This window comes from Aptenodytes forsteri, unplaced genomic scaffold (genome assembly GCF_000699145.1).
Source record: "Aptenodytes forsteri isolate BGI_AS27 unplaced genomic scaffold, ASM69914v1 Scaffold212, whole genome shotgun sequence".
NCBI lineage: Eukaryota > Metazoa > Chordata > Aves > Sphenisciformes > Spheniscidae > Aptenodytes > Aptenodytes forsteri.
In genome coordinates, this window is record NW_008795487.1 from 1,690,791 (window position 1) to 1,715,418 (window position 24,628).

At 38.4% G+C, this 24,628-nt stretch overlaps 1 protein-coding gene across 1 annotated transcript in view; it reads right to left on the reverse strand.

The window, feature by feature from the left end:
• HERC2 (HECT and RLD domain containing E3 ubiquitin protein ligase 2) overlaps positions 1–24,260 on the reverse strand; it is a 118,285-nt gene extending 94,025 nt beyond the window's left edge. Inside the window, exons 1-3 of the mRNA XM_009281370.1 lie at positions 24,145–24,260; positions 13,180–13,294; positions 6,009–6,146 (exon numbers count right to left, since the gene is read on the reverse strand). Of these exons, the coding sequence (XP_009279645.1) occupies positions 6,009–6,146; positions 13,180–13,294; positions 24,145–24,216 (325 nt within the window). The 5' untranslated portion in view covers positions 24,217–24,260. The remainder of the gene's footprint in view (positions 1–6,008; positions 6,147–13,179; positions 13,295–24,144) is intronic.
• Positions 24,261–24,628: the final 368 nt, after the last annotated feature.

Sequence of the window (24,628 nt, forward strand, 5' to 3'; positions counted from 1 at the left end):
AGGAGGTGAGTTAAAATCTGTTCCAAGTGGTAAGAAAGTAAAAGAAAAAACAGGGAAGAAGGAGTTTTGAGAAGAGAAATGTAAAACAGAGGAGGTCAAATTTCATCCTTTGGACTGAACCATTCTTTTATCAGCATTTCTAAATCTAAACTTAGAAGTATTGATCAAGAAATTCTATTAAAGGAGAAAATGTCGCTATAAAGGAGGTTAAAAACAGTTTCTTCAATGCCATGACTGCTTTTAATTACTTTGGTACACAGTACAAATTTAGATTTAATGGTGTAACTAATAGCCCTTACATGATGAAAGTTCTGCATGTCTCCTCTCTCACAAAGCAAACAGAAAGATTTGACTGCTATTGGTAGCAACATGAATCTCAACAATATCTCACTGAATTCATATGGGTAATTTTAACCTGCCCCTTTAGGTATTGCCTCTAAAGCATTTCTTAGTGCAATCAGCTATACTAACAATATCAGAAAAACAAGTTGTGGGACTGTCTGTAAACAAGCTCTCACTCATACATGAGGAAACCTCCGAAGTGCTGCATCATGACACTGATTTACCAGCATAATAGTTTAATTCACCGCTAATATAAACTAGATCTGACGACGACAGAAAAAACCATATTCCCACTTCAACTGTACATTGCTTATTCATTTAAGGATGTTTGCATTAAGATTATTTCCTCATTTACTTTTTTGTCCTACAGGGGAAACAGAACAGTAGCATTCCTACTGAAACTTCCAAGTAGAAAGCAGCATTTTCTAGTCAGACAGTAATTAAGGTGAATTTAACCTAACTTTGTCTGAGATCAGATTACAGTGAATTTGAATCATAATCTAACAGTTTTTGAAGTTAAGTTTTTACACACATAGTTGTTGCACCAGTTGAGCTGTTTGGTTTTTTTTTTTCAAGAAATAAAAATTACCTGACCTCAAGTGGTATTAAATAAATACTCAACTATACCCACAGTCAGAGTGAGCTGGCTCTACAACTTTAAGCTTTGAGAAAGATTTAGCCAGTGCTTTTTCCCCTAAGACAAAAAAAAAAAACACACATAACAACAAAAAAAAAAACCCAAAACACAACAACAAAAAAAGAAACAAGATTCATCTGAAGGGAAAACTGCACTTTTTGGATGGAAGTCAAAAATACTCAAATCTCTCTGATTTTCTATCTACAAAGACATGGTGTATTGAAGACATTTCTAAACACCCAATAGTGATATATATTAAATGTTAAGGGTTAGAATCCTCAAGACTGATAGACACACATATGGAATCTGTCAAGGAATATGAATAAATAGCCGGTATACACTTAGGAGCGATAACAACAGCAAGTCCCACAGAAACCTGTGCAAATTCCTCTGCTGTTCCACACATGCCTAAGTTGTGTGGAAATGGAGACAAGTATTTAGATCATTAAGTCTGCTGGTACTATATTAGTAAAGATGACAGCCAACTGCAAAAATATGCAGGCAATTAAGTAAGTGAGCAATAAAACAGTAGATGTACACTGATGAGCAAGGGAGACAAAATCCCAGTTTTCCCTGTTAAAGGGGCTCCAAACAGTCTTCCACGCAGGAATGAGATCTTGGCACTACAGCAGGGTAGATCCAAGAAGAAATTGGTCCACTGAACAACAGCAGCTGGAAAAACAGGTTATCAAGACAGACAGTACGAAAACCAGAGATCATTATGCCACTTCATGAAACCCATGAGGTACCCACAGCTGAAGTAGTATATACAGTTCCCAAGCCACCTTCCCTGGCATAAAAATGTAGGGAAAAAAAAACCACGGAAGAACTAAGTGTTTAGAATAGCTTCTGTATGCAGAGAAGTTGAATGAAATAAGATCTTCAGTGAGGGAAAGATAAAACTTGGGGGCCATTATGACAGAATTCTCAACACAAAAACCCCACCCCACCAGTGTTGGGGAAGACAAGGAAGGAACAACCAGTCACTGCCTCTTCCAGTATAAGAACAACAGGGCATTAGGTGAAACCAAACAGATGCCAAAATCAAGCCAAGGACTATGAGGAGATAATATTCATGTGATAAACAGTTGAGTTACAAAGCTCCTTGCTACATATAGAACCACAGAATCCTAGAATAGTTTGGGTTGGAAGGGACCTCTAAAGGTCATCTAGTCCAACCCCCCTGCCATGGGCAGGGACATCTTCAACTAGATCAGGGTGCTCAGAGCCCCGTCCAACCTGACCTGGAATGTTTCCAGGCATGGGGCATCCCCCACCTCTCTGGGCAACCTGTGCCAGTGCTTCACCACCCTCAGCATAAAAAAATTTCTTCCTTATATCTAGTCTATACCTACCCCCCTTTAGTTTAAAGCCATTCCCCCTTGTCCTGTCGCAACAGGCCCTGCTAAAGAGTTTGCCGCCATCTTTTTTATAAGCCCCCTTTCAGTACTGATAGGCTGCAATAAGGTCTCCCCAAAGCCTTCTCTTCTCTAGGCTGAACAACCCCAACTCTCTCAGCCTTTCGTCATAGGAGAGGTGTTCCATCCCCCTGAGCATTTTCGTGGCCCTCCTCTGGACCCGCTCCAACAGGTCCGTGTCTTTCTCATGCTGAGGGCTCCAGAGTTGGACGCAGTACTCCAGGTGGGGTCTCACCAGAGCAGAGTAGAGGGGCAGAATCACCTCCCTCGACCTGCTGGCCACGCTGCTTTTGATGCAGCCCAGGATATGGTTGGCTTTCTGGGCTGCGAGCACACATTGCTGGCTCCTGTCCAGCTTTTCATCCACCAGTACCCCCAAGTCCTTCTCGGCAGGGCTGCTCTCAATCCCTTCATCCCCCAGATGCTATGGATGCTAAAAGTTCAGACTGTTCAAAAGGGACTAGGCAAATTAATGGAAAAAATCAACATCAAAAATATTAAAGCCTATTAAGTTATGCCATGCACACATATGCTCCAGCAAAATAAAAGGGGGATGGGGAATCTAAACACACATTCACATTCCCCCATACCACCACCTCTGGCTCAAAGTCTATAGGCTACGGATAAAGTCCCATGTTTATGATACATAATTATTCACTTGGCTACTGCTATTTATGCTGTTGCTGTCACGACATTGGACTAGACTGTCCTTTGGTTTGACTCAATATAGCCAACCTTAAACATATCATGACTAAGAAAAAGAAGCCCAAGAAAATTAAATACTGCTCTACTTTCTGTAGGTTTTGAACAACCACTTCAAAGGGTTTCCCTCTTTTTCTCCCCATATCCAGGGCTGAACACATTGACTTCTCTCCAGATCATGCAAGACGCTAAAAAACAAATATTTTCAGAAAAGAAAACTGATGAAAGTAGTAAAACAAGATTTTTAGGAAGAATCAGAAGAACTGGTTAATGAACACACAACCTGGTAGGAAAAGGATAGGGGGAAGATGTTTTAAAGAAGCACTGTCAAAAATGAGGCCTGAATAGTTCAACACTGACATCAGTTAAGAGCTGAATATGAAATGGATGAACACTAAGATGCAAGAGAGAAGGAAAAACACCTTAAAGTCAAATAATGACTTACCCATGTATTTATTACTATCTTATGCATTTTTACAGCACTTGGCATAATAAGACCATTCCAAAAAACCCCATGACCTCTTTGCCCTGTTCTGGCAGAATAGCAATCTCAGCATAAATTAGGACTAGGGAAAGCATTTTGCTTCTCTGAACTTGTGCCAGGGTGACAAAACAAGCGCGGAGCTGGAAGACGACAAAAAGTACTGTTTCTCAACACATTCTATGAACAGGTTTTTTTGTGTGCTCTCAAAATCTCTCAGCCCTCATGGGGGAGGGATGTCACAAGGCCCACTGACCTGGATTAGCCTGGATTATTGAAGTTCAATAGCATGATCCTCCACACTTCTTGGCAAAATAAGATTGTATTACAGTACTTCTAAAACATAGATATACACTGTCTAATGTCTAGATACTATTTTCATAATGTAAGACTATAAATCATTAAACTCAGTAGAAATAGTTCAGGGTATTGACCTGAAACACAGACTTTAAATGCCTCTTCAGTTCTTTTTGTAAAGTAACTCTAAACTCACATCTCCAAATTATACCTTACTTGTAAAGAAATATAAAACATAAATGAAAACATAATAAGTCTTTAATTCTTATTTGATCAGCAACAATATATTTAAGAAACAATTCCCCTTTTCAAAAGTTCCTTCATGCTTTTGACAGGCAAATGTTCAAAGGTTCATTTTATTTTTATGAAGGATGACAGAAGAAAAGCTTAAAACAGTTTTCCTCATTTTATGAAACACTTATACAAAGTATCAAAACTGAAGTGATTCTCTTTTTTTTTTTTTAAAAATAAATCACCAAGCCATAAAAACTAAGATGGCTGAAAAGGCAGCTGTTAGCTTTATTTCTGACAAATACAAAACAAAAATTACCTACAATCATGAACAAAAGCCACCTGTACCACTTCCATAAATAAACTGCAAGTGTGTTTGTAGTATTGTTTAAGGATTTGTATGTCACAGCTAGGTGATGCAAACTTCAAGCACAAATGGTAAAAGAGACCAAGGAATGCAAATTTATTCGATAAAGTCTTCATAAGTTATTTACAGAATAAGTATCTATATGTGCGCCAATAAACCATACTATATATAAGCACTAAAAGTAAATACAAGAGAGTAAGTTATTTCTTTCTGAGAACTCCAAATACACATATATCCCTTTTTTCCTAAACAAGTATTTTTCCAATTTGTAAGAAATAATTGGAAGGTGACCTTAAAGGCCAGGTCTTGTCCCAAACACCTTGGACAGTTAAGAGAAATTTGGTAAGATACTTGGCATTTAGATTACCATTTTGTAAAATGGTTTTATTTTACCCTTCAGCAACAAACACTAAATAAAAATGTAAAACAAAAATAATGTGACCTTCAGCTTACACCTCTTCAACACATTCAATTCTCGCTCCCCCTTCCACTGTAGTGGCAATTCTTTTCATTCCTCCTACACTGCAAAATTCTGTCCCACTACTAGAGTGACAGCAAGTCCATCTGTCCTCCTGTCCTTAAGAAAAGGGAGCAAGCTGGCTGGCAAAGAGCAGTGGACAGCACACTGGCAGCTGACCTGTGGCTCAGAAACAAATAGCTTCCCTAGCAAACAGGGCTACACAGATGCAGATTCTGGCACTGAAGAGACAATACTCTTCCCAGGGATCTTCAAGTACTTCTGGGTGAGGGGAAAGGAAAAGGGGCACAACAGATGTCTCCAAAGTTTGTACATGCCAACATCTGAATTGGGCAGTATCATGCACCAGAACTGTAAAATAAACCACTGAAGTGAAGCTTCTTCTGATCTGCTATTTTTAAACGTGGACAATTTTAGACAATGAATTGCTGCTCTGCAGTAATAAACAGCCATGAACTTCAACTGGCTTCAGTATCAAAATCAGTATTTTATAGAGCCATACATGAAGATGTGAACACACAAACCATTTTTCCACTGCCATCTTAGGTGAGATTACTGTCAGCAAAGGTCAGGACAGACAGTTAATTGAATTAACCATTTCAACCTTCCTCCCATGATTCACTCAAACTTACCTACCAGATCATGAAATCAAAAAGAAAAATCACCTATTAAACCTTTATTGCCTGCAGAAAATTCAGTCCTCAGAAACTAAGCAATTTCTTTTTAGTGTCTGCAACTGAAAAGAAATATTCTGAAGACATCGTAACATTTCACTGTATAACTGCATTTGTTCCAAGTCAGTTTATCACTCCTTCAAGCAGCATGAAAGATGCAAATTGACTCTTCAAGTCATGAGTCTAATTAAATCTGAAAGTAATTATAGTAAATGTTTAACTTCAATCACAGTTAACCACTTATCCAACTTATTCCACTAACCTAACAGATGCATCTGTCAGCAAGTACATTTGATCCAATTACTTCCTGATGCTACAGAAGTAGTGATCAATATAGAATACATAATGCTTCAGTGAGAATGACCAAAACAGCTGTAATACCTGGTTGTTTGCCCCACACCCAACTCTCAACAATTGATTTGGCCCTGTAAGTGGGCAGCGGAGTCTCTTCTTCATCTTTCTTTTCTTTGTCATTTTGCTCTTCTTTCTTTGATGCAGTTTGGCATTCAGTGCTATCATCTAAAGAAAAAAAAAAAGGGGGGGGGGGGAATAAAGACCAGTTAAGCTACTTTCCCCTTGAATTCAGTTCTAGGTTAGAAATGTAAAGGTGAAATGCCCAGCCCACAAGTTTATAGCAATACTGTCTATCACTAAGAGTACAGGGTGGGGGAAAGTAGTATTTTACCATGTTAACTGTCACAGGTGCTAGGTCTCATGTTACGTTTCATAAGACAGTGACCTTAGAATCCAGAAATCACTGCTGCAACCTCCTAGGGAGGATGAACATTTAATATCAATACCATCACGTAAGATTTGCAAAGGATTTGCAACACACAGTATCACAAAGGATGCACTTTAAGTCAGATTTTGCTCCCAACTATCCGCATTTCTGTAGTATTTACTTGTTTTCATATTCCATTTCCAACACAGAAAAAAAGATAGCAATTGCCTTAATTTCAAAATCAAGGAGAGCTATATATTGGCATTGACACTAATTTTATGCAGCAGTATTTCAACATCTGTAACGTATCTAGCATCTTAGTAATTACCAGCAAGTAACAAAAATAATACCACGACTTTCTGCCCAAGCAACAAAACAGCATTTGCAATCCTTTCGAGATTACTTTCATAAAGACAGAATGCAGACATTAGTCACTTACCTCTGTAATCAAAGGCTGCATGAAAGTCCCAATTTTCTAAACACAGTAGAACTAGACAGCTGGAAGTCTCTCCTTATTCATATTGGGGATATGGATTTCCAGATCCATACCTCCAGTCAGTTCAATGCACAAGACTGGCTTGCAATTAAGGGCCACGTTGGCAACTACTTTCCTCACCCTGACCTTCTTTTCTAAAAATATCCCCCAAAATTCTCAAGTCCAGCATCTGCAACTTACCCCTGAAGAGTTTAGTTCCAGCCATTTTCACCAGGCTCTTAAAAATGACTGGTCCTCCATTCCTAACTGCCAATCTAGTCTACAGAGACTGTCCCCCCCAAAACGTCCCGGCCACAAGAAGCCAGACAAGCATTAGAATTTTGTCTTTTTTCCTATCTCACCCCCCACACCAGAAACATATGCATTTGTACTAGCATATTCCAGAAGACAATAATAATCAAGAGGTTTACAGCTGTAGCCAGACACAGCACATCTGATTGCAGCCTGCCTCAGACTCACCATGACCCCACTTGGAGATCAAAGGCTCTCATCACCTCAGAACATACAAAATATATCTATCACAATGTACAAAAACATGCAACTATTCTTTCCGTCTGGCCTGAAAAAAATGAATGCCTAATCCGGTTGTAACTGGATCTGTGATTGCCTCTTTGTTAAAAATTTGTTAGACTGTAGACAATAGCACCTCCTAAAATAAACCTTTTTAAGGTGCCGTAATTATAAAAGTTTTAAATTAAAGCCAATGTTTCCTAACCTATAACACACACTAGTGCTCAGGAGGTGGCAGATGAAGACTGAAGGAGAATAGGGAAAAAAGGAGACATAACTGCAGCATGCATGCTGCAGCTGAGATTGTGGGCTAAGGAAGGGACAGCAAAGTCAGTTGAGGACAGGAAAAAGCAGTTTGGATATCCCACTTGTAAGTGGCAATCATAGAGAGTGTATCTGTTTCTCTCAAACACCAAGGAACAGCCAATAGTACAGTAGTCATCAGCATAACACATGTCCAAAATGTGACTGAATCTAGCTGTTTCTATTTCAAGGCACAAGCACATAATATTAAAGGCACAGATTCCGTTATAGAGTTAAATCAGCGACTAAGGACCCTGTTTAGCCCCAGTAGTTCGGAATATTCCCACAGTAACACCGTTATCTCACTGTTTCTCCACTCACCCACACATCTAGAGACACACTCCACAGGTCTGGGATTGTAGTTAGTGGGTAGAAGGGTGTTGTGCCAAGACACTACGTTTTGCAGGCAGCCGTAAAAGAACCTGTTACGCTTTTTAATGGATCCTTGGCAAAGGATGGCAAAGGGCTACGAACACAGATGTTTTGCCCAACTCCTCACTGCAGATAGAGGAGGTCCCAATCCAGGTGGGAACTTGAGCTTTGTGTTGTATAAAAACAACTTTGACACACAAATCCACAAGGGAGGATGTTGTCTGGTTTTTTTAATTGTCTGTATGAACAGAAAAAGGGAGCAATGAGAGAAGTGGGAAGGAGCTGAGCTAAAAAATCATATTAAAAGCCCATGTCAAATTGTTCCACAAAGACTTTTCACTATATTTGCAAAAAACCACTTGCCCCGTAAGGAACAAAGTTCCTATCAGTCTAGATTGAAAGCAGCAACAGAGACATCTTAATTGTGGAACCTCAGTTATGCTTAATGAAAGGGATTTTTAAAAAGGGAGCCCCAAAGATTTTTCAGAAACAGGGGCAGGGAGGAAGAAACCTTGAGTGAAGCCAGCACAGGCCAAAATAACAAGTAATAAGACAGTTTTCAAAACAATGCATGTAAAAACACGCTGCAGTGTGACAACCTGTTTTAACTTCATTTTTCTCAGACCAAAGCATGAATATTGTGGTGGGGGAAAACAACCATGTAACATTTCCCTGAAAGAACTTTCTCTTAACTATGTTTTGGTTTACAACGTTATGCCTCCAAGCTGAAGCAGGTATCCTTAGCCAGTCAAAACTGAGCAACTGAAGTAACCATCCTCAATTAGAAGTTAGCTCCCAAACCGAAGCACAGTAGCTCACCATGTGTGCTCTATCTTGCATGGCAATAGCCTAATCCAGTATAAACGGAGGATAAAAAGGAAGCAACTAAAGGTGGAACTTACATTTCATATTCAATGAAGAAAGTCAGTGACACTGCACGGTCGCCGCCGGCACCTGTTACAGTATGATCTTGTGCTGCTCTTAAATGCCAATGAAGCTATATAGTTAGGAATCCCTCAGTAGAAAGAAAAAGCCTGCAACAGTTTCCCAACAGATGTTGCCACTCACAAGGCAAACAGTTACGCAGTACTGTTATTCTTATCATGAAGATGTGGTTTCTGCCAGCCTCTCTGGAATCGCTTGTGGCATTTGGACTTTATTATCTAGTTGCAGGTGCAATACTGAATGAGGTTTGCGGATTCAACAGCACTAGCCTGACAAAGGTCCAACTTTCAGGAAAGGGGAAACAGAAAAGAGGAAGCCCACAGTGTTTACCAAAGGCAGGACAGAGACATGGAGATGACGATTTTATATTTTTGCCCTGGAACTTAAAATAGCTAACTGAAACAGAAATTCCCACCTATACGGAAGTTTGAGGAATCAGAAATAAAAAACACACAAACACAAAAAAGAGAGACCTGTGTAGCTGGCTGATGTGTCTTAAAAATTTACAGTAATGGTTCTCTAACTTAAAAATTTAGTAAGAATAAAATTATTTATTGCTTTTTATTATTTTCAGTACATAGCTTCCACTATACAAGATACTAATCTCATCCAAATTTCCAGAGGGCAGGCTGATTATCTTTTAAGTACATGCCATGCTGCAAGTGCACCTGTATTTGGACATCACTACTGTCACAGCTGTGTCCTCACATGATACTTGGAAACATGCAAACACATTCTGCTGAACGCATTTATCAAACATGTTTTTCTGAAAGTGCCATGAAGAAAAAACAAAGAGGTTATTCCTAACCGAATGTTCTTGCTAACAGAGGGAAAAAAAAAAAAACCAACCACACCAGTATTTGCATATTCTTCCTAGAGAGAAAAGCAATGCTTTTTGCTATCAATAGCATGTTCTTCCAGTCTATTGCCACTGCTGATATCCACCAAAAGAATGAAGTGCCTCTTCTGGGCAGCCCAGTCAGCATCAACAGAGAGCTACAGCACTAGTCAAGAAAAGGAGTTACAATGGATGGGCATAAATCAAAACTTCTTAAAACAGACCGAATAAAAAGGACTACTTACAGCAACCTCTCTTATTTATCTCCAAATTAGTCAATTTAGCAGCAAAATCTGAATATTGAGAGTAAAATATATTGCTTTTAATATAAAAGTACTGGGTTTTATATAAATCTCATTACTTGTATGTACTTTTCCGTCTCCTCTTGAATTACATTTGTAGATCATTTATGCAAAAAAGTAACTACCAACTAAACAGACTGATATACTCTAGATTTTAATTTCATTAAACTCAATTTGAGCTGCAAGTTCAGAAGTGTAAACTGACCGCCAATTTTTCTGGTTCCATGATTCACTACTGCCTAACGGAATCAAATTTACAATTTGATCGACATTGACCAAAAATAGCCTTGATTAGCTTTTTCTTCTCAAAGCTCGAGTCTAGTAAGCAAGATGGTCGTATTTTACCAATCCTGTAGGCCAGCACAATGGCATTTATGTAGACTAACTTCACTGAAAGAGAATTCATACATTACTTCTAAGAGTTAAGAGCTGTATTTAAATTTCTAAACCACTGTAGCTTTTCAAGAAATAGATGTTTTAGAAGTACCTATGTAGCAGAACATAGAGACTCCAGTTGTGGAAAGGAACAGATGCAATCTGTGCTATATAATACCTACACTTAACCCCTCCAGAAGGAAGGGTGAGGGGAAGGTGTTGTTTTAATATTTATCTTTGTAACTCACTATCCAAAGCTATCTTAATTGGCAATAAATTAAATTAAATTAATTTTCCCCAAGTTAAGTCTGTTTTGCCCATGACAGTAACTGGTAAGTGTTCTCCCTGGCTTTATCTCAACCCACAAGGTTTTCCATTTTATTTTCTCCCTCTGTCCTATTGAGGAGGGGCAGGGAGCGAGAAGCAGGGTGGGTAGCTGGCAGCTGGCTAAGGTCAACCCACTACAATACAGTACCGGAAACAAGTGGCAGTCTTGCTTTAACCATTAACCAAAAAAAAAAAACAAAACCAAAAACAAACACACAAAAAAACCCACCACGGATATCAGAAAGCTTTCAAAAGCTTCACCACAGCTTGGACCACTGACATTTTAAGGTAAAATAAATGCCTTATTTCTACAGTAAACAGTCAGAATTTCTGTATTTTTAAGTAACAGTATCCTACAGCCTTTAACACTTTATACCTTTTTGATCCTTCGAAGTTGTGTATGTACATACATCCAGCATTTAAAAAAAAGAAAACCAACTTCACATCATTATTCAGAATAGGTGTCCCAAGTGTGGATGAACATGTGAAGTCACAGATGATTGACTTGCTTAGCACTTCTGGTTTTTTGCTTTATACTGCTCTCTACATTTTGGATCAGAACTGATAGCTTGCATTTTCCTAGTTGGTATTTCAATGATTCCCCTGAAAACAAAAACCAATTATACTATGGCATCTTTCTATAAGCTTTCTCATAATCATTGAAAGCACTACAGCACCATAACTAACAAAAATCCCAATTCTCTGTGGCTACTTAGCTATAAAGATATTGGAAGAATAATTTTCTGTCAAAGACCAGCACAGGTGCAACTCCAAAAACAATGTGTAAGCATCTGGCACAAAAACTGCATCAATTTCATTTGTAAAGCAGGTATTTACTTTAATATATTGTCTTTATTATTATAGATGCTTGTTATCTTTTTGCTATGTGAGAGCAGAGTGTGTTGAATCCTTATATCACAACCATCACAACACCCCTATCATGAGCTGTCAGTGAATGGGAAAGTGTTTCCCACGGTTCATTTAGGGGACAATCCTTTCCTTCATTGCATCAAGTTTATGATGCTTTTTAGTAATATACATGAAACTAGCCAATCCTAAGAAAAAAATATTACACTGCCTCCACTCATTTCATGAGCAGTTGCTGTAGTAGCCTTTCTGATAAGATCAGCTGTATTTTCGTCCAGTGTCAACAATAATATTCAAAAGGGCCAGCAGCAGCAGCAGGACAAAAAAAGTTTTCTAACTCTGAAACAGTTAGGAGCATAATTCTAGTCCTAACTACAGCACGCAGCCACTCACAACCTACAAAACTTATACTCTTGATAAAAATAATGTGTAACTCACTCTCCTCTCATAAACTATTTATTATAGCTTCTTTTCTGAAGAAATAACTTCCTCTAGTCAAAAAGACTTCTCCCTCCCCCCGTTTTTTAAAGACGACAAATCATAGGTACAAAAAAAAAAAAAAGAAATTCTCTCCATAAGGAATTGAGCATTACTGGTTTGAAATATCATGTCTATCCAACAGTACAGTTCAGGAAGTAACAGAAGCTGAAATAATAGTTCACTGCTACCAAAGGCAGTATTTCCACCCTTCTCCTAGACAGAGCCTCATTTATTCGGGGGTCACATATATTACTGACAAAACTTATCTGACCATTTGGTGAGCCCATTTCAGCCAGGTTAGGAAACATAAACCTTTTCCTTTTTTGACCAGTTTAATCTTCTGTTCAATAAGGAGTTAAAAGAGCACCACAATCAGAAGAAGGAAAAAAGGCAAGAGCAGAATCCCTCCATTTTGGCATAGCCCATCATGAAACAAAATCCACCTCCACCAAAGTAATCTCTCTAAATAGATGCATTACTCTGCCATTTGCAGGACTGACAGTGTTTGAACTGCTCTCAAGTACACTACAAGACAAAAAAAAAAAAAAAAAAAAAAAAAAGGCACTACCTTCTCAGTCCGATTGTAGACAGCTTTTTAGCTGACCTTTTAGTTACTTTATGAAGACTGTAAACAAAATTAGAAATAGCAGTACTGGCTTTACCCCATTCCTCAGTCCACTTCCTTTAAACAAAGGCTTCAGCTGTAAACACACCAAGCATACCAAACAAAAGGACACTGCCAAGACTCTCTCATAATAATACGCCTAGTGATGAAGTTTAATTTCAAAAGGCTGGAACAGATTTAAGCCTTCATTTGAAGGCTTAGACGTTACCTTTCTGTACGCTTTTAAGAAATCAGTTTCAACTGTATTTAATTCAAAACATGAACACCTGCAAATTGTATAGACAGGTGATGATAAACGAAAGTTCTGTGACAGTATAAAATTTGAATTCCATTTTCATCATCACAATGAAAGAAAATGAACAAAGAAAAAAACTAATTGAAAAATCCATACCTTTTCTTGGAGGTAGTTCACCACTTTGTGTTAACTCTGTTCCAGGATATACAATCTCCCCATCTTTTACCATTTCATTCCACAAGCCACATAGTCCATCTCGTGTAAAAGCGAGCTGTTAAAAATAATATATTATACATAGTTACACACAACAATTTTCTCTCAAGACAACTCAAGCTAACATTTAAAATACATCAGATTTTATGTTTTGTCCCAGAAGAAAGAAAAACACATGTATCACCTCACTAGTATACTCATTGCGTGTGTGTATGATAGGGATCTTCAGGATCTCTGATTCTCTAGCTATGTATATTCAGACTAAAAGCGCAAAACAGTCACTTTTAGATAGGCTCAAATACAGCAAGATGAACTTTCTTTCGGTGAAAAATTCTCATCAAAAGCATAGATTTGGTCACGGCAGAACTATCCACACATTCAAGATGACATCATGCAATAATCGGGGGGGCACGGGGTGGGGTGTCCTTTTTCCCTTCAGGAGAAGCTATCCAGACAAAGTCACAAAACGGGGAAGCATGAATAAAGTCAATACAGTCCCATCTCCAAACCAGCAACTGAAGAGCTCGGCACTCAACCAGAACACATGACATCAAGGCACAGATTCATAAACGTATTTAACCAATTCAAACTGGTCCTGCTGTGCAAAGCATCTCTCACAGCCCTCCCTCTTCCTTCCAGCTGCTACAATGCCTCCTCTCACATGCAGGCTAATGCACGTGCGTGATCATCTGCTGAACCAGATCATGTAAAACCAGCTGTGCCTGGGGGAAGAGTGAGGGGCCACCTCAGCCCAGGTCAGTTCCCAATACACTACCTGTGCAATATGACAAATACTCGCGATAGAACAAATGGCAGGACTGTGCTAGCTGGAGGCGCTCATGAAAGCACCGGCTGTAGCACGTGTCTCCTAATGATTTATCAATTTGGATCTCCCTTGAAGAATCCTAATGACCAGGATAACTTGTCTTCTACTGATGTTGTTCTCTGCTTTATAAAAAGCTGCAAAACAGGTGTCGACATCCCAAATGAATTCCATAATAACCAGGCTATAATTTGCAACCGTATAGCATAAGGGAGGAAGGATATTGAAAAACAGAATACCTTTAGCATACCAAAGTGGTGCAGTGGAGACATTAAAAAAAAAAACCAAACCTGCTGAAGGCTTGTTCAGAAGCCTCTTTGTGTTACGTAACTAGTATTCAAATCCAAAGTGTTTTAACTGAGGAGTAGTACAAAGATATTACTTACACAACTGCTGTAAAATATTTACCTTTACACACAAAAGTCCACTTATACTTTATTTTGATCTATTTCCTAAAGATATTTTAACACTTAAAGATTACAGGTTTTAAGAGTCACAACCACCAGCAGGGAAGTCGTTTGCTGATCTAGCTAATCTCAGTTAACATGAAGACTTAAAGACAAGTTGCATGTTTTGACACCACTGTAACACACTAAATTACCATAGCAGTTTCTTGACTTCATATTGCATACTTCAGAAATTCACTCTAACACATATTAATGATCTCAACCGTTTTTCTTTCAGCATAAAATATGAGCTGATGCATTGTACGTGTTTGTCACTTGCTATTTCCTGATCTCGGGGGGATAAGAGGGAAAAGAATCACACATTGTGAGCTAGACATTATTCAACTTACCTGCAATTTATCAATTGTGCAGCACCAGAATTACACTGTGATCATGTTTTACTGAAAGGTACAGTCCCTGTTCTTCAGAGCTAGTCAGCACGTAAAGCTTTCACAAAGATTCTTGTGTTTTGCTAAAAGCTTTACGTTTGGCTTATTTTTAAAAAAATTGGAATAGTCTGAAGTAAAGTTGCATTTCAACAACGCAAAAAAAAAAAATCAACCATTCACCATTGACTGAATTTCTTGCATTGTTCTCAGTCTGTAAGTATTTCAAAAATAAATGGCGTTGACTTTCTGCTTCATCACATGTGGTCATATACTTTAGTGGGGCACTTAAGGAATTTATTTTTCACAATTTTTTCCTTGCAAAAATAGCTAAACACAACTGTTTCACTATTTTTGGCTCATATGTGCTAGAAGATTTTTTTTTTAAACATTCACCTGTTGAGTGCTAACCTATGCTAAAATACAAGCTTGAAAAATAGTGAGTGAGGCAACCCTCCAGATAGGTTGCATAATAAATTATGGTTTTCACAAAGTTAAGATTTTTGTCTGATAAACTGTCTTTTCATACATTTTATTTTACATTCTGAGATCACCTTGGTATGGAAAGTAATTCTCACAGCCCTTAAGCTTACAATCTAAAGGCCTACAGGCTTTGAATTCAAGGTTCTTCATAATGCAGCACTGTTTTATTTCAGAAAATGTACTACTTTTGTAAGCATTGCTGTAAAGTAGAATCAAGAATTGTTTTCCCCATTTTAACCTCTAATCCTTTCACACGGCACAAAGTTCACCCAAGTCTTTCAAGCAACTAAAAACTGAAAAAGTAAACAAAATTTCTTCTGCCTTGGGTTTGATGTTCAAATTCTTATCAAAGTCATTTTCTTGGTATGTTGCATAAAGATAAGAGCAACCACCAAGATTATAAGTCAGAGAGAGTTCCCCCTCCTTCGCCAAATACCTCATGTGGAAGCTTACACCATAAGCAGCCTTCAGATAAACAATTTTGCTTTTATTCAGGTTGTAGTTAATATTTTCCCAATGGTATATGTGTTGGGGGAGGGAGAAAAGGAGACATGTTTGAAAGGAAAGGAGCATTGGCCTTTTTTTGTAGCAATAATCAAAACAACCAACTGAAAGGACAATTAAGAAACAGTATTTATAACCAATTCATCTGTCATAACTGAGGGCAACTCAATTCCAGCTGCAACAAGTTCACTATTAATCTACTTGACATTCAGCAGACATATTAAACAGTGAATTGCCACTATGATAGCCAAAAGTGAAAGAAAAGTCTGAGTTTTTAAGTGATATATTATTCAAACAGTTTAATTTTCATGATCCCAAAATTCTATAACCGTAATAGAAGCTTCACAACTCCCTTAAGTGAAATTCACTTAAGCAACAGAAACGGAGGAGTGGCTAATATGCCAGAGGGTCGTGCTGCCATCCCGAGGGACTTTGACGGGCTGGAGAAATGGGCTGACAGGAACCTCATGAAGTTCAACAAGGAGAAGTGTGAGGTCCTGCACCTGGGGAGGAACAACCCCAGGCACCAATATATGCTGGGGGTAACCCAGCTGGAAAAAACGGCTTTGCAGAAAAGAACCTGGGGGTCCTGGTGGGCACCGAGTTGAACATGAGCCAGCAGTGTGCCCTCGCCACAAAGAAGGTTAATGGGTGTCCTGGGCTGCATTAGGAGGAGTGTTGCCAGCAGGTCGAGGGAGGTGATCTTCCCCTCTACTCAGCACTGGTGAGGCCACACCTGGAGTGCTGGGTCCAGTTCTGGGTTCCCCAGTACAAAAGAGACATGGACATACTGGAGAGAGTCCAACAGAGGGCCACGAAGATGATGAAGGGACTGGAGGAAAGGCTGAGAGAGTTGGGACTGCTTAGCCTCAAGAGGAAAAGGCTCAGGGGGGAACTCAACATATATAAATATCTGAAGGGAAGGTGTAAAGAAGGTGGAGCCAGGCTCTGCTCAGTGGTGCCCAGTGGCAGGACCAGAGGCAATGGGCACAAACTGAAACACAGGAGGTTCCCTCTGAACATCAGGAAACACTTTTTCACTGTGACGGTGACCAAGCACTGCAACAGGTTGCCCAGGGAGGCTGTGGAGTCTCCATTCTCGGAGATATTCAAAAGCCATTCGGACATGGTCCTGGGCAACTGGCTCTAGGTGGCCCTGCTAGATCCGGGGGGTTGGACCAGATGATCTCCAGAGGTCCCTTCCAACCTCAACCATTTGTGATTCTGTGAAACCAGCAGCTAAAGATAACAGTAAGTGAACTGTATGGTAGAAAAGTCAAATATCTGCTTTGACTACACAATACTGCTTTTCTTTCTTTCTACAGTGTTTTAAGACTACCTTAGCCTGCACAAGCACATATTACTTTCTTCTTTTGCTCCCACCGATACTTCTTGCATGCAGTCATTTGCAAGGAGTCTATCAACACATCCAAGTGCTGAGACAGGAGAACTAGAACTTTGTTCAGAACAAATTTGGAAAACAGGTCTCTTTGGTTTCTATTTTCCAAAAAACATGACTCTGCTTCAAAAATATGGCTCTTCTTCCACTCAGTTCTTTAAAGAAAGTTCACAAGGCAATCAATGGTGCAGTGCAAGAGAAGAAAAACACACTTGGTGTCTTCATTGTTTCTGACATACTGGGGTTGCAAGTACAGGAGTACCTCCCTGTGTTTTGTTAAGTCTAACACGCTCTCACTAAATCGCTTGATTTATGTGGACATCTTTCCCTCTAATAATTTACTAACTTCATTTGTGAATGTTTAAAGGGATGAACTTGACAAACTCAATTATTCTTAATTTGTTAACTTACTGAGTTTTCACTGAACTTTTGCAACTGGCAACAGTGTCAGAGATGCACACTCTGTAAAAACCGCACAAGGACCCCAAGTACCTGCTTGGCCCACCACCTACACGCTGCCTTCTCAAGACTGAGACAACAGCAGCTCCTCGCTCCATCACCACTATCCACTGCCTTACAACCTTGGCCCATGTTCTTAATCCTCCTACTCATTCCATCAAATCAAGTGCCATCCCCCATGCCCAAAATCTCCCTTGTTCTTCCCATGGCATCTCCTGACCTCCTCTCAAATAAATCCACAGCCACATATCCTCATCTCCTACGCATCTCACCTTCACAAACCACAAGCCGCTTGTACCATTTGTCACACATTCTCATCCCCAGACCATGTCTTGATCTGAAGTGAACTTCCACTGCACCGTAAACTGAGCAGCCCCCACTCTAATCTTTTGCTAATCTTATCTCTGCAGTTAAACTGTAATTTATTCTGCCCGCTACAACATTTAATTAAGTCAAAGGGATATCTAGTTTGATTGCTGGCATATGCTGCTGCCATCCTCCAACAGGGCTGGCAGTGAAATTCCCATCCATCCCCATCAACTCTAGAGAATAAGGCATTGGCATTAACATTTCCTTACATTTCAAGAAAATTAAATCTTGCAACCATAACTGGATAAGCTGCTGAGAATTCTCAAAGCACCACTACAATTTTGCTTTTAATAAGTTATTTTAAAAAATAATCAGCAGCTGCAATTTTTTTCTAAAGTCAACTGTGTCAGTCAGACAAAGCTTACTCCATGTGGTACAGCAGATCATGTTCTTGATGTGGTTTCATAAACTTCCCTGCAGAAAGCATAGAAGCCTCCGTAAAAGTTAACTCGAGCTCAAGAAAAATGAAGCCAGGAAAAGAAAATGACACAAAAGGACAAGGATTGACTCAGGTAGGATTCCTGATTTTATAACTGCACTGGAAATTCAAGAAAATTACTTCATAATCACAAAATGTCAATATGGATTTAAAACATAAGCTACTTAAATAATCTTCACCTCAGAATTGCCAGTGGAGGGGGGGATGGGGAGAGAATCTTTTCTTCCATTCAGTTACTTCTGCGTTAGCCATTGGCTGTATTTTAAAGACTACATTAAAAAACATTTTTCTTTAGAAATAGATTTAAAAAAAAAAAAACCAACACTTTTTCAGCCCAGTAATGGTAAAGAAAATCACAGAACATTAAGTCCTTTCCCAAGTCTCTCTGTTGTTTTCGCTTTTAATCCATTCGTGTTTCCTTTTTCATTGTTGTCTTCTTCAGTATTTTGTCCTCGCTTCCTTCCTTCCCTGCTAAAGCATGCCCTGAAACCACAGCTGCTTATCACACCTATGCAAAGCGCAGTGAAACACCATTAGATCTAAACATACTGCTCTAAAGCTCTGATAGCAAAGACAGAAGGAGTTCAGCAACCCCACATTACTTCAACAGATTTGGGATTAAATTAGAAATGTCCCCATAATAACAGTCTACTGGTCTTCCATTTGTTGCAAATGTTTATTAACAGTTACTGGTCATACGCAAAGAAAAACTATGCAATTCCCTCAAACTTAGAGGAGAAATTCTCTAACTTTCTCCATTTGCAGAACAGTAGTTCTGTTTGAGCCCAAATATTTGCATAAACATTAAATTTAATTTCTCTAACCTATCACTCCACATACGGTCCTCACCCCTCCCTCTGGAAACCACTTATTTTGGAGGGACAGCACTATTTTTTAAATAATTTTAAAAATCCCTACTGCAAACTTCACTTCCTTCAAAAATGTAGGAGTTCTCATTTGCAGTTTGCTGTAAGAACTTCCACATGAGCCCTTCTTCCTTTTTTGATCAGAAAACCAAAACTAAGAAGAAAATTAACAGGAAATCAACAAAATAGAGAAAGCAACTTGCAGTAACTCCCTGCTTTTAATAGTCAAGACATCATTTGTTTACGTTATCTTCTTACAAGCAAAGACACTGATCTAGATGCTAGAAGAGTGGGATTTTCATGAAAATCAAAATGCCGAATGTAACTTTGAAGGGAAGGCAAAAAGATTTCAGACCAGTGCAACTCTTACAGGTGGCTGTTTGATTTCAAAAAGCTCACTCTCATCTCTGTGGCAAAAGATGATGACAGAAATAGCCTGCCAACCATGAACCCAATGAAAACTGATGAAAATGCATCATATTCCTCTTGTAGACAGTTCTTGCACCTTGACTGTTGCCTGAAGTTTTTTTCCACGCTACAGGAAAATGGAAGTTTTTCACCTCTAACCCCTGCTACTAAGCACAATAGTTCTCCGCAGGATCCAGAATAAGCAGACTAATTAAACACCATTCGAACACACACATGCATCCCACTAGCTGACAGCAATTCTAGTTTTTCGTAATTCAGCCATCAGTAGCTAAAGTTCTCTGCATAAGGTTCTAAATTAGTAGTACAGTACATCTATTTAATCGGAATTATTTTAAGCACAGTTTGATTCAGCAAACTGAGTATCTAGGTTTAAGTAAACAATTTTAATCTTCCCTTCCGTTTGTATATTTTTTTATACTTTCCTTTCTAAAAAAAAAGGACGTCTTCCTTAGAAACGGCCATTAAAACACAATCTCCCATTACACACAGATTTTGCTATAAGTATGATGGTTTCTACTAGTAATAGACATAAATAGGTAGGTGTTTTTAGATGTATTAATTCAAATCTAAAAAAATAAATTGGAAATTTAAGCGACACGCTAACCTTTCTAGCAACTACGTTGAACATGACCCATGAAAAAGTGGCCTGTACTAAAATCCACCTATTTTATAACTTCATAGGATTATTTTATTAATGGTGATGTTATACACATATTATTGACACATGTGATATGAGAACATATTACATATTGTACTACTGATGTTACCTCAGATTAAGCTGAACTATCCTAATTTTTCAGCTGCTATAACAGTTTGTGTTTTTTCAGACAACATCTAGAGTATCTTAATTTTGCTCCACCGGGAAATTTAGATTTTGAATAAAACAAATGTTTCTCATCAGTTCAAAATTATACGAGCAGATGTAAATCATACAATAATAGGTCAATAATTACAAAGTTAGTAAAAAGACATGGAATAGTTACGGGACGCACTCAGGTCTTTGTAGAGCATTTGGCTTCCTATAATAATATGGATTAGTTTCAGAGAAATTAATACAAGCAAAAAATATATTGTCAAGATATAGTTCCATTAACATTTCACACCACTTCAGTTAATCCTGCAGGCTAGATGCTCGCTGCTATTACAAAAAGGTTTGTCTCTTTGAGAGAGATTCTCTTAAGAAAATACCAAAGTAATAATATGCTACATCACGCTGGCTTGGTCTCTTAAGAGTAACATCCCAAAAATGAATAAGAACATTTAAATTTGTCCTGAATGCCAGCTGGAACAGTGACGCACACAGGTGATTAAATACAATCCATGCTAAAATCCATGTGTCATTCTTTTCTTATTATATTAATACCACTATATTATAGAGGTATTAATGCACATAGTATTATAATATCATGTATTACATTATTAATGCAACATCGTCTTGAGCTAAAGCAAAAAAGAATCCAATGATTTTCAGAGAGCTTTCACTGGCTTAATCCACAATAACTGCCACAGCCATCAAGTCTAAAGAGTAAACTCTCTGGCAAGAGTGACAAAAAAAAAGGGGGGGCAAGTCAGACTTTGGATACTACTGGCCCACCAAATGAAACATTTCATTTCCAATTCTAGTTATACTCCCCAAATTTTACAACAGCGAAGAACTTCATTTAAAAACAAAAAAAGTTAGTTTTGGATACTTGGCCCACCAAATGAAACATTTCATTTCCAATTCTAGTTATACTCCCCAAATTTTACAACAGCGAAGAACTTCATTTAAAAACAAAAAAAGTTAGTTTTAAAGACTAATCAATCTCTGTATGTCTCCTAAGGTAACAATTCCCGGTATAATTCTGTTTCTCCAAAGACTTTCACCTACCCACTCTTGGACTGCTGTATAGTGAAAAGTTAAAAATCTAACTGCAAAGTGAAGAGTTTCAGGGTCTAATTCCAAACAACAATTTGTAGGCAGCTTAATTAATTCACATAAATTAGTGTGTCTTCCTTCAAATCTCTCCTAAGTATTATGCTCATCTTTTCAATTCCTGTTGACAGTCTCTTGAACACCAATAAGGCCCTTCTATAGTTAGCCAGTAAAAACATACACAGGAGGAAATCAGCATATTCAGTAGACAGAACTTAAAGGATTAAGAGACGGGATTTATACCTATAAAGAAATTTCACATGCAGCTAGGTCATGCTAGTCAACCCGTAGCTAAAATAGTCAATCATGCAATAGAAAAATTCCTCAGAGCCCAAAACCCCTTTACCTGACAGAAGACATCTGCCATTTAATACATTAAAAAGGAGCGATTCAAGATTCACATGCACGTTTTTTAAAATACTGAACACATACATCCAGACAGAGTTCTGTGACGAGGACCTGTGTAATACCAAAAACAGTTAACCTAGTAAGAAAATTATATTATACCCAGGAGGCCTGGCTAGTCTTCAGATTCCAGAGAAGTGATGTTTGCGTCCAGCAGATCACCAATGATTACTGTTCTCTTATTTCATTAATCTCATTATTTTGACTACAGCATGATTGAAAGAAAACAAAGGGAGTACCCTGGCAATTAGAGTCTAACTTGTTATTACTCATGAAGAACTCTTATTTGTAAGAAAGCTTATTCACAGAAATTTGTTACAAATTAAGATTTTTATTATTAAAAGGAATTATTACAACACATTAACTACACAACAATGTCATAAAAGACAAATATTTCATTGCATTTATGCACACTCAGCTGAAAATAATCCTTAAAGTTTGGGTGGCAACTGAAACCCTCCTGTCAAAAGTCTACATAAACAGAAAAAAGGGATGTAGAAAAAAAAAGGTACTACAAATGAGAGGAAAAATCTGACAAATCACATGAACAGCCACATTTTTCACCCCATATAATACAGAAGAAAACTAGGCAATGCATATTCAGCAGCTGTTACAAAGATTGCCACTTTTTCAGCTAAAATTTTCCTCTATTATACAATCATTGAAGCAACATATTTGTAATCTAGAAGCCAGCTTCCAGGGAACACAAAAATATTTCTGTATTTCTTAATATACTTATCTTCAAATTGTTTTCTACTACGTTTATTTACCACATTAGCCAAAACATCTAACTTTGGATCAAAACTTTTACTTCGGTAAGAATAAAAGATGAAAATAGAACTAAGCTAGCCAAATCAAGAGCAAGCCCTGTCATTTTATAGCATTTACATACAAGACCTACTAAATAATGTAACCTCTAAGGCTATATCTGTCACTTCTGATTCCGATTTAGATTGTTTGATGTAAAATATTGGAGAAAGGCTGCTTTTGAATCACAACTGCTTGGGGAAAAACCCTTGCCTAACCACAAGAACAGCTGCACTCAACCATTCAGACGATCACTCAGGATGCAGTTTTTTGATTTTTTTTATTATTATTATTATTTTATTATTAATCTGTAACAAAGGAATAACACTGGCTGGCCCATCTCAACAAGAATTTCAGAGTTTTGAGCAGGAACTTGGAAAGGTTATTCAAAGTAAGGTATCTATATGAAACATCTGGGGGAAGGAAGACGATGGACAAGACAAGGACTTACTCTAGTTACCCATTTCATCTGAAACAAGCGTAACTGACCCAAACCACTCTACTTCTCTGTATTTTCCACTTAATTTTCAAACCTGAATTGGGAAAACACGATAGCATCCTCATCCCTGTATCATGCAACTTTGATAAATAAACAAATCATCTTCTAAGACAAAAGAAAACTTTCACCACACACCAGCACATTTCAACAAAGACCAGTTCCATTTCAACCACATATCTTTGACATAAAAGTTAACTCCCTTCAAAAAGGACAAAATTTAAAGGAAGCCTACACCTGTTATACAAACAACTACAGTAAAAGCTAATCTGAATTCTTCAAAATATACATGAGATTTCCATCGCCTTTCGCTTCAGTTCTCTTGTGCATTAAAGCTGCTAGCTCATAGGCAGGCAAGAAGTTTACCAACAGCCTAAATGAAGAATTTATAGTTCTAGCAGTAATACTATATACTCAGCTATGTGCTTTGACACTCTGCAAAGATAACATACATACGTAGTCCAGCTTGTTTCTACGCAGAAGGGACTGGACTGACAATACAGATCTATTTGCAGCTCAAAATGAGTTAGTGTTTCTTCAAGATCAGTTTTAAACCAGCATACTCAAAAAAACCTATATGTCTATCTCAAAAGCAATGCTGCAGTCTTCTGTTTGTCAGCTAAAATCATCCTTGATCTGCACCTGAAAGGTCACGATGCAATGTAACTATCTAACTCCTTACCTGTAAGTCTGTCTTCAACCATTTGGAGTCAAACCTAGCTTGAGCAGCCAGACAGAAACATTCAGAAGACATGGTTCCTTCTCCAGCCTTCTCTCCAGGCTGGCTGAGCAGCCCAACCTGCCACAGAATGAGGAAAATAACGATCTAGCACATGAAATAAGCCACACAAGGTTATTTTTGCTCAGACTGGGATGGCTTCCACTCGATCTTCAAAAATTTATCCTAAATAAGGACCTCCCTCGTTCACATCCCCCGAAATTGCACAGGGAGAGGAGCACACATTAAGAACACTATCTGAAACCCCCAAAACGCCACTTCCCTTCCCTGTAACATCCGTGGAAGGAAGCCTCCTTTCTGCTGCACCGAGCTACATCAGAGGCCCAGCGCTGCCCCTCAGACCCATAAGTGGTGCATGAAATAAATAATTGATCGCAGATTACGCAAGCCGCAGGCCAACATAAAGCGATTCTCAGGGTCACCCGCC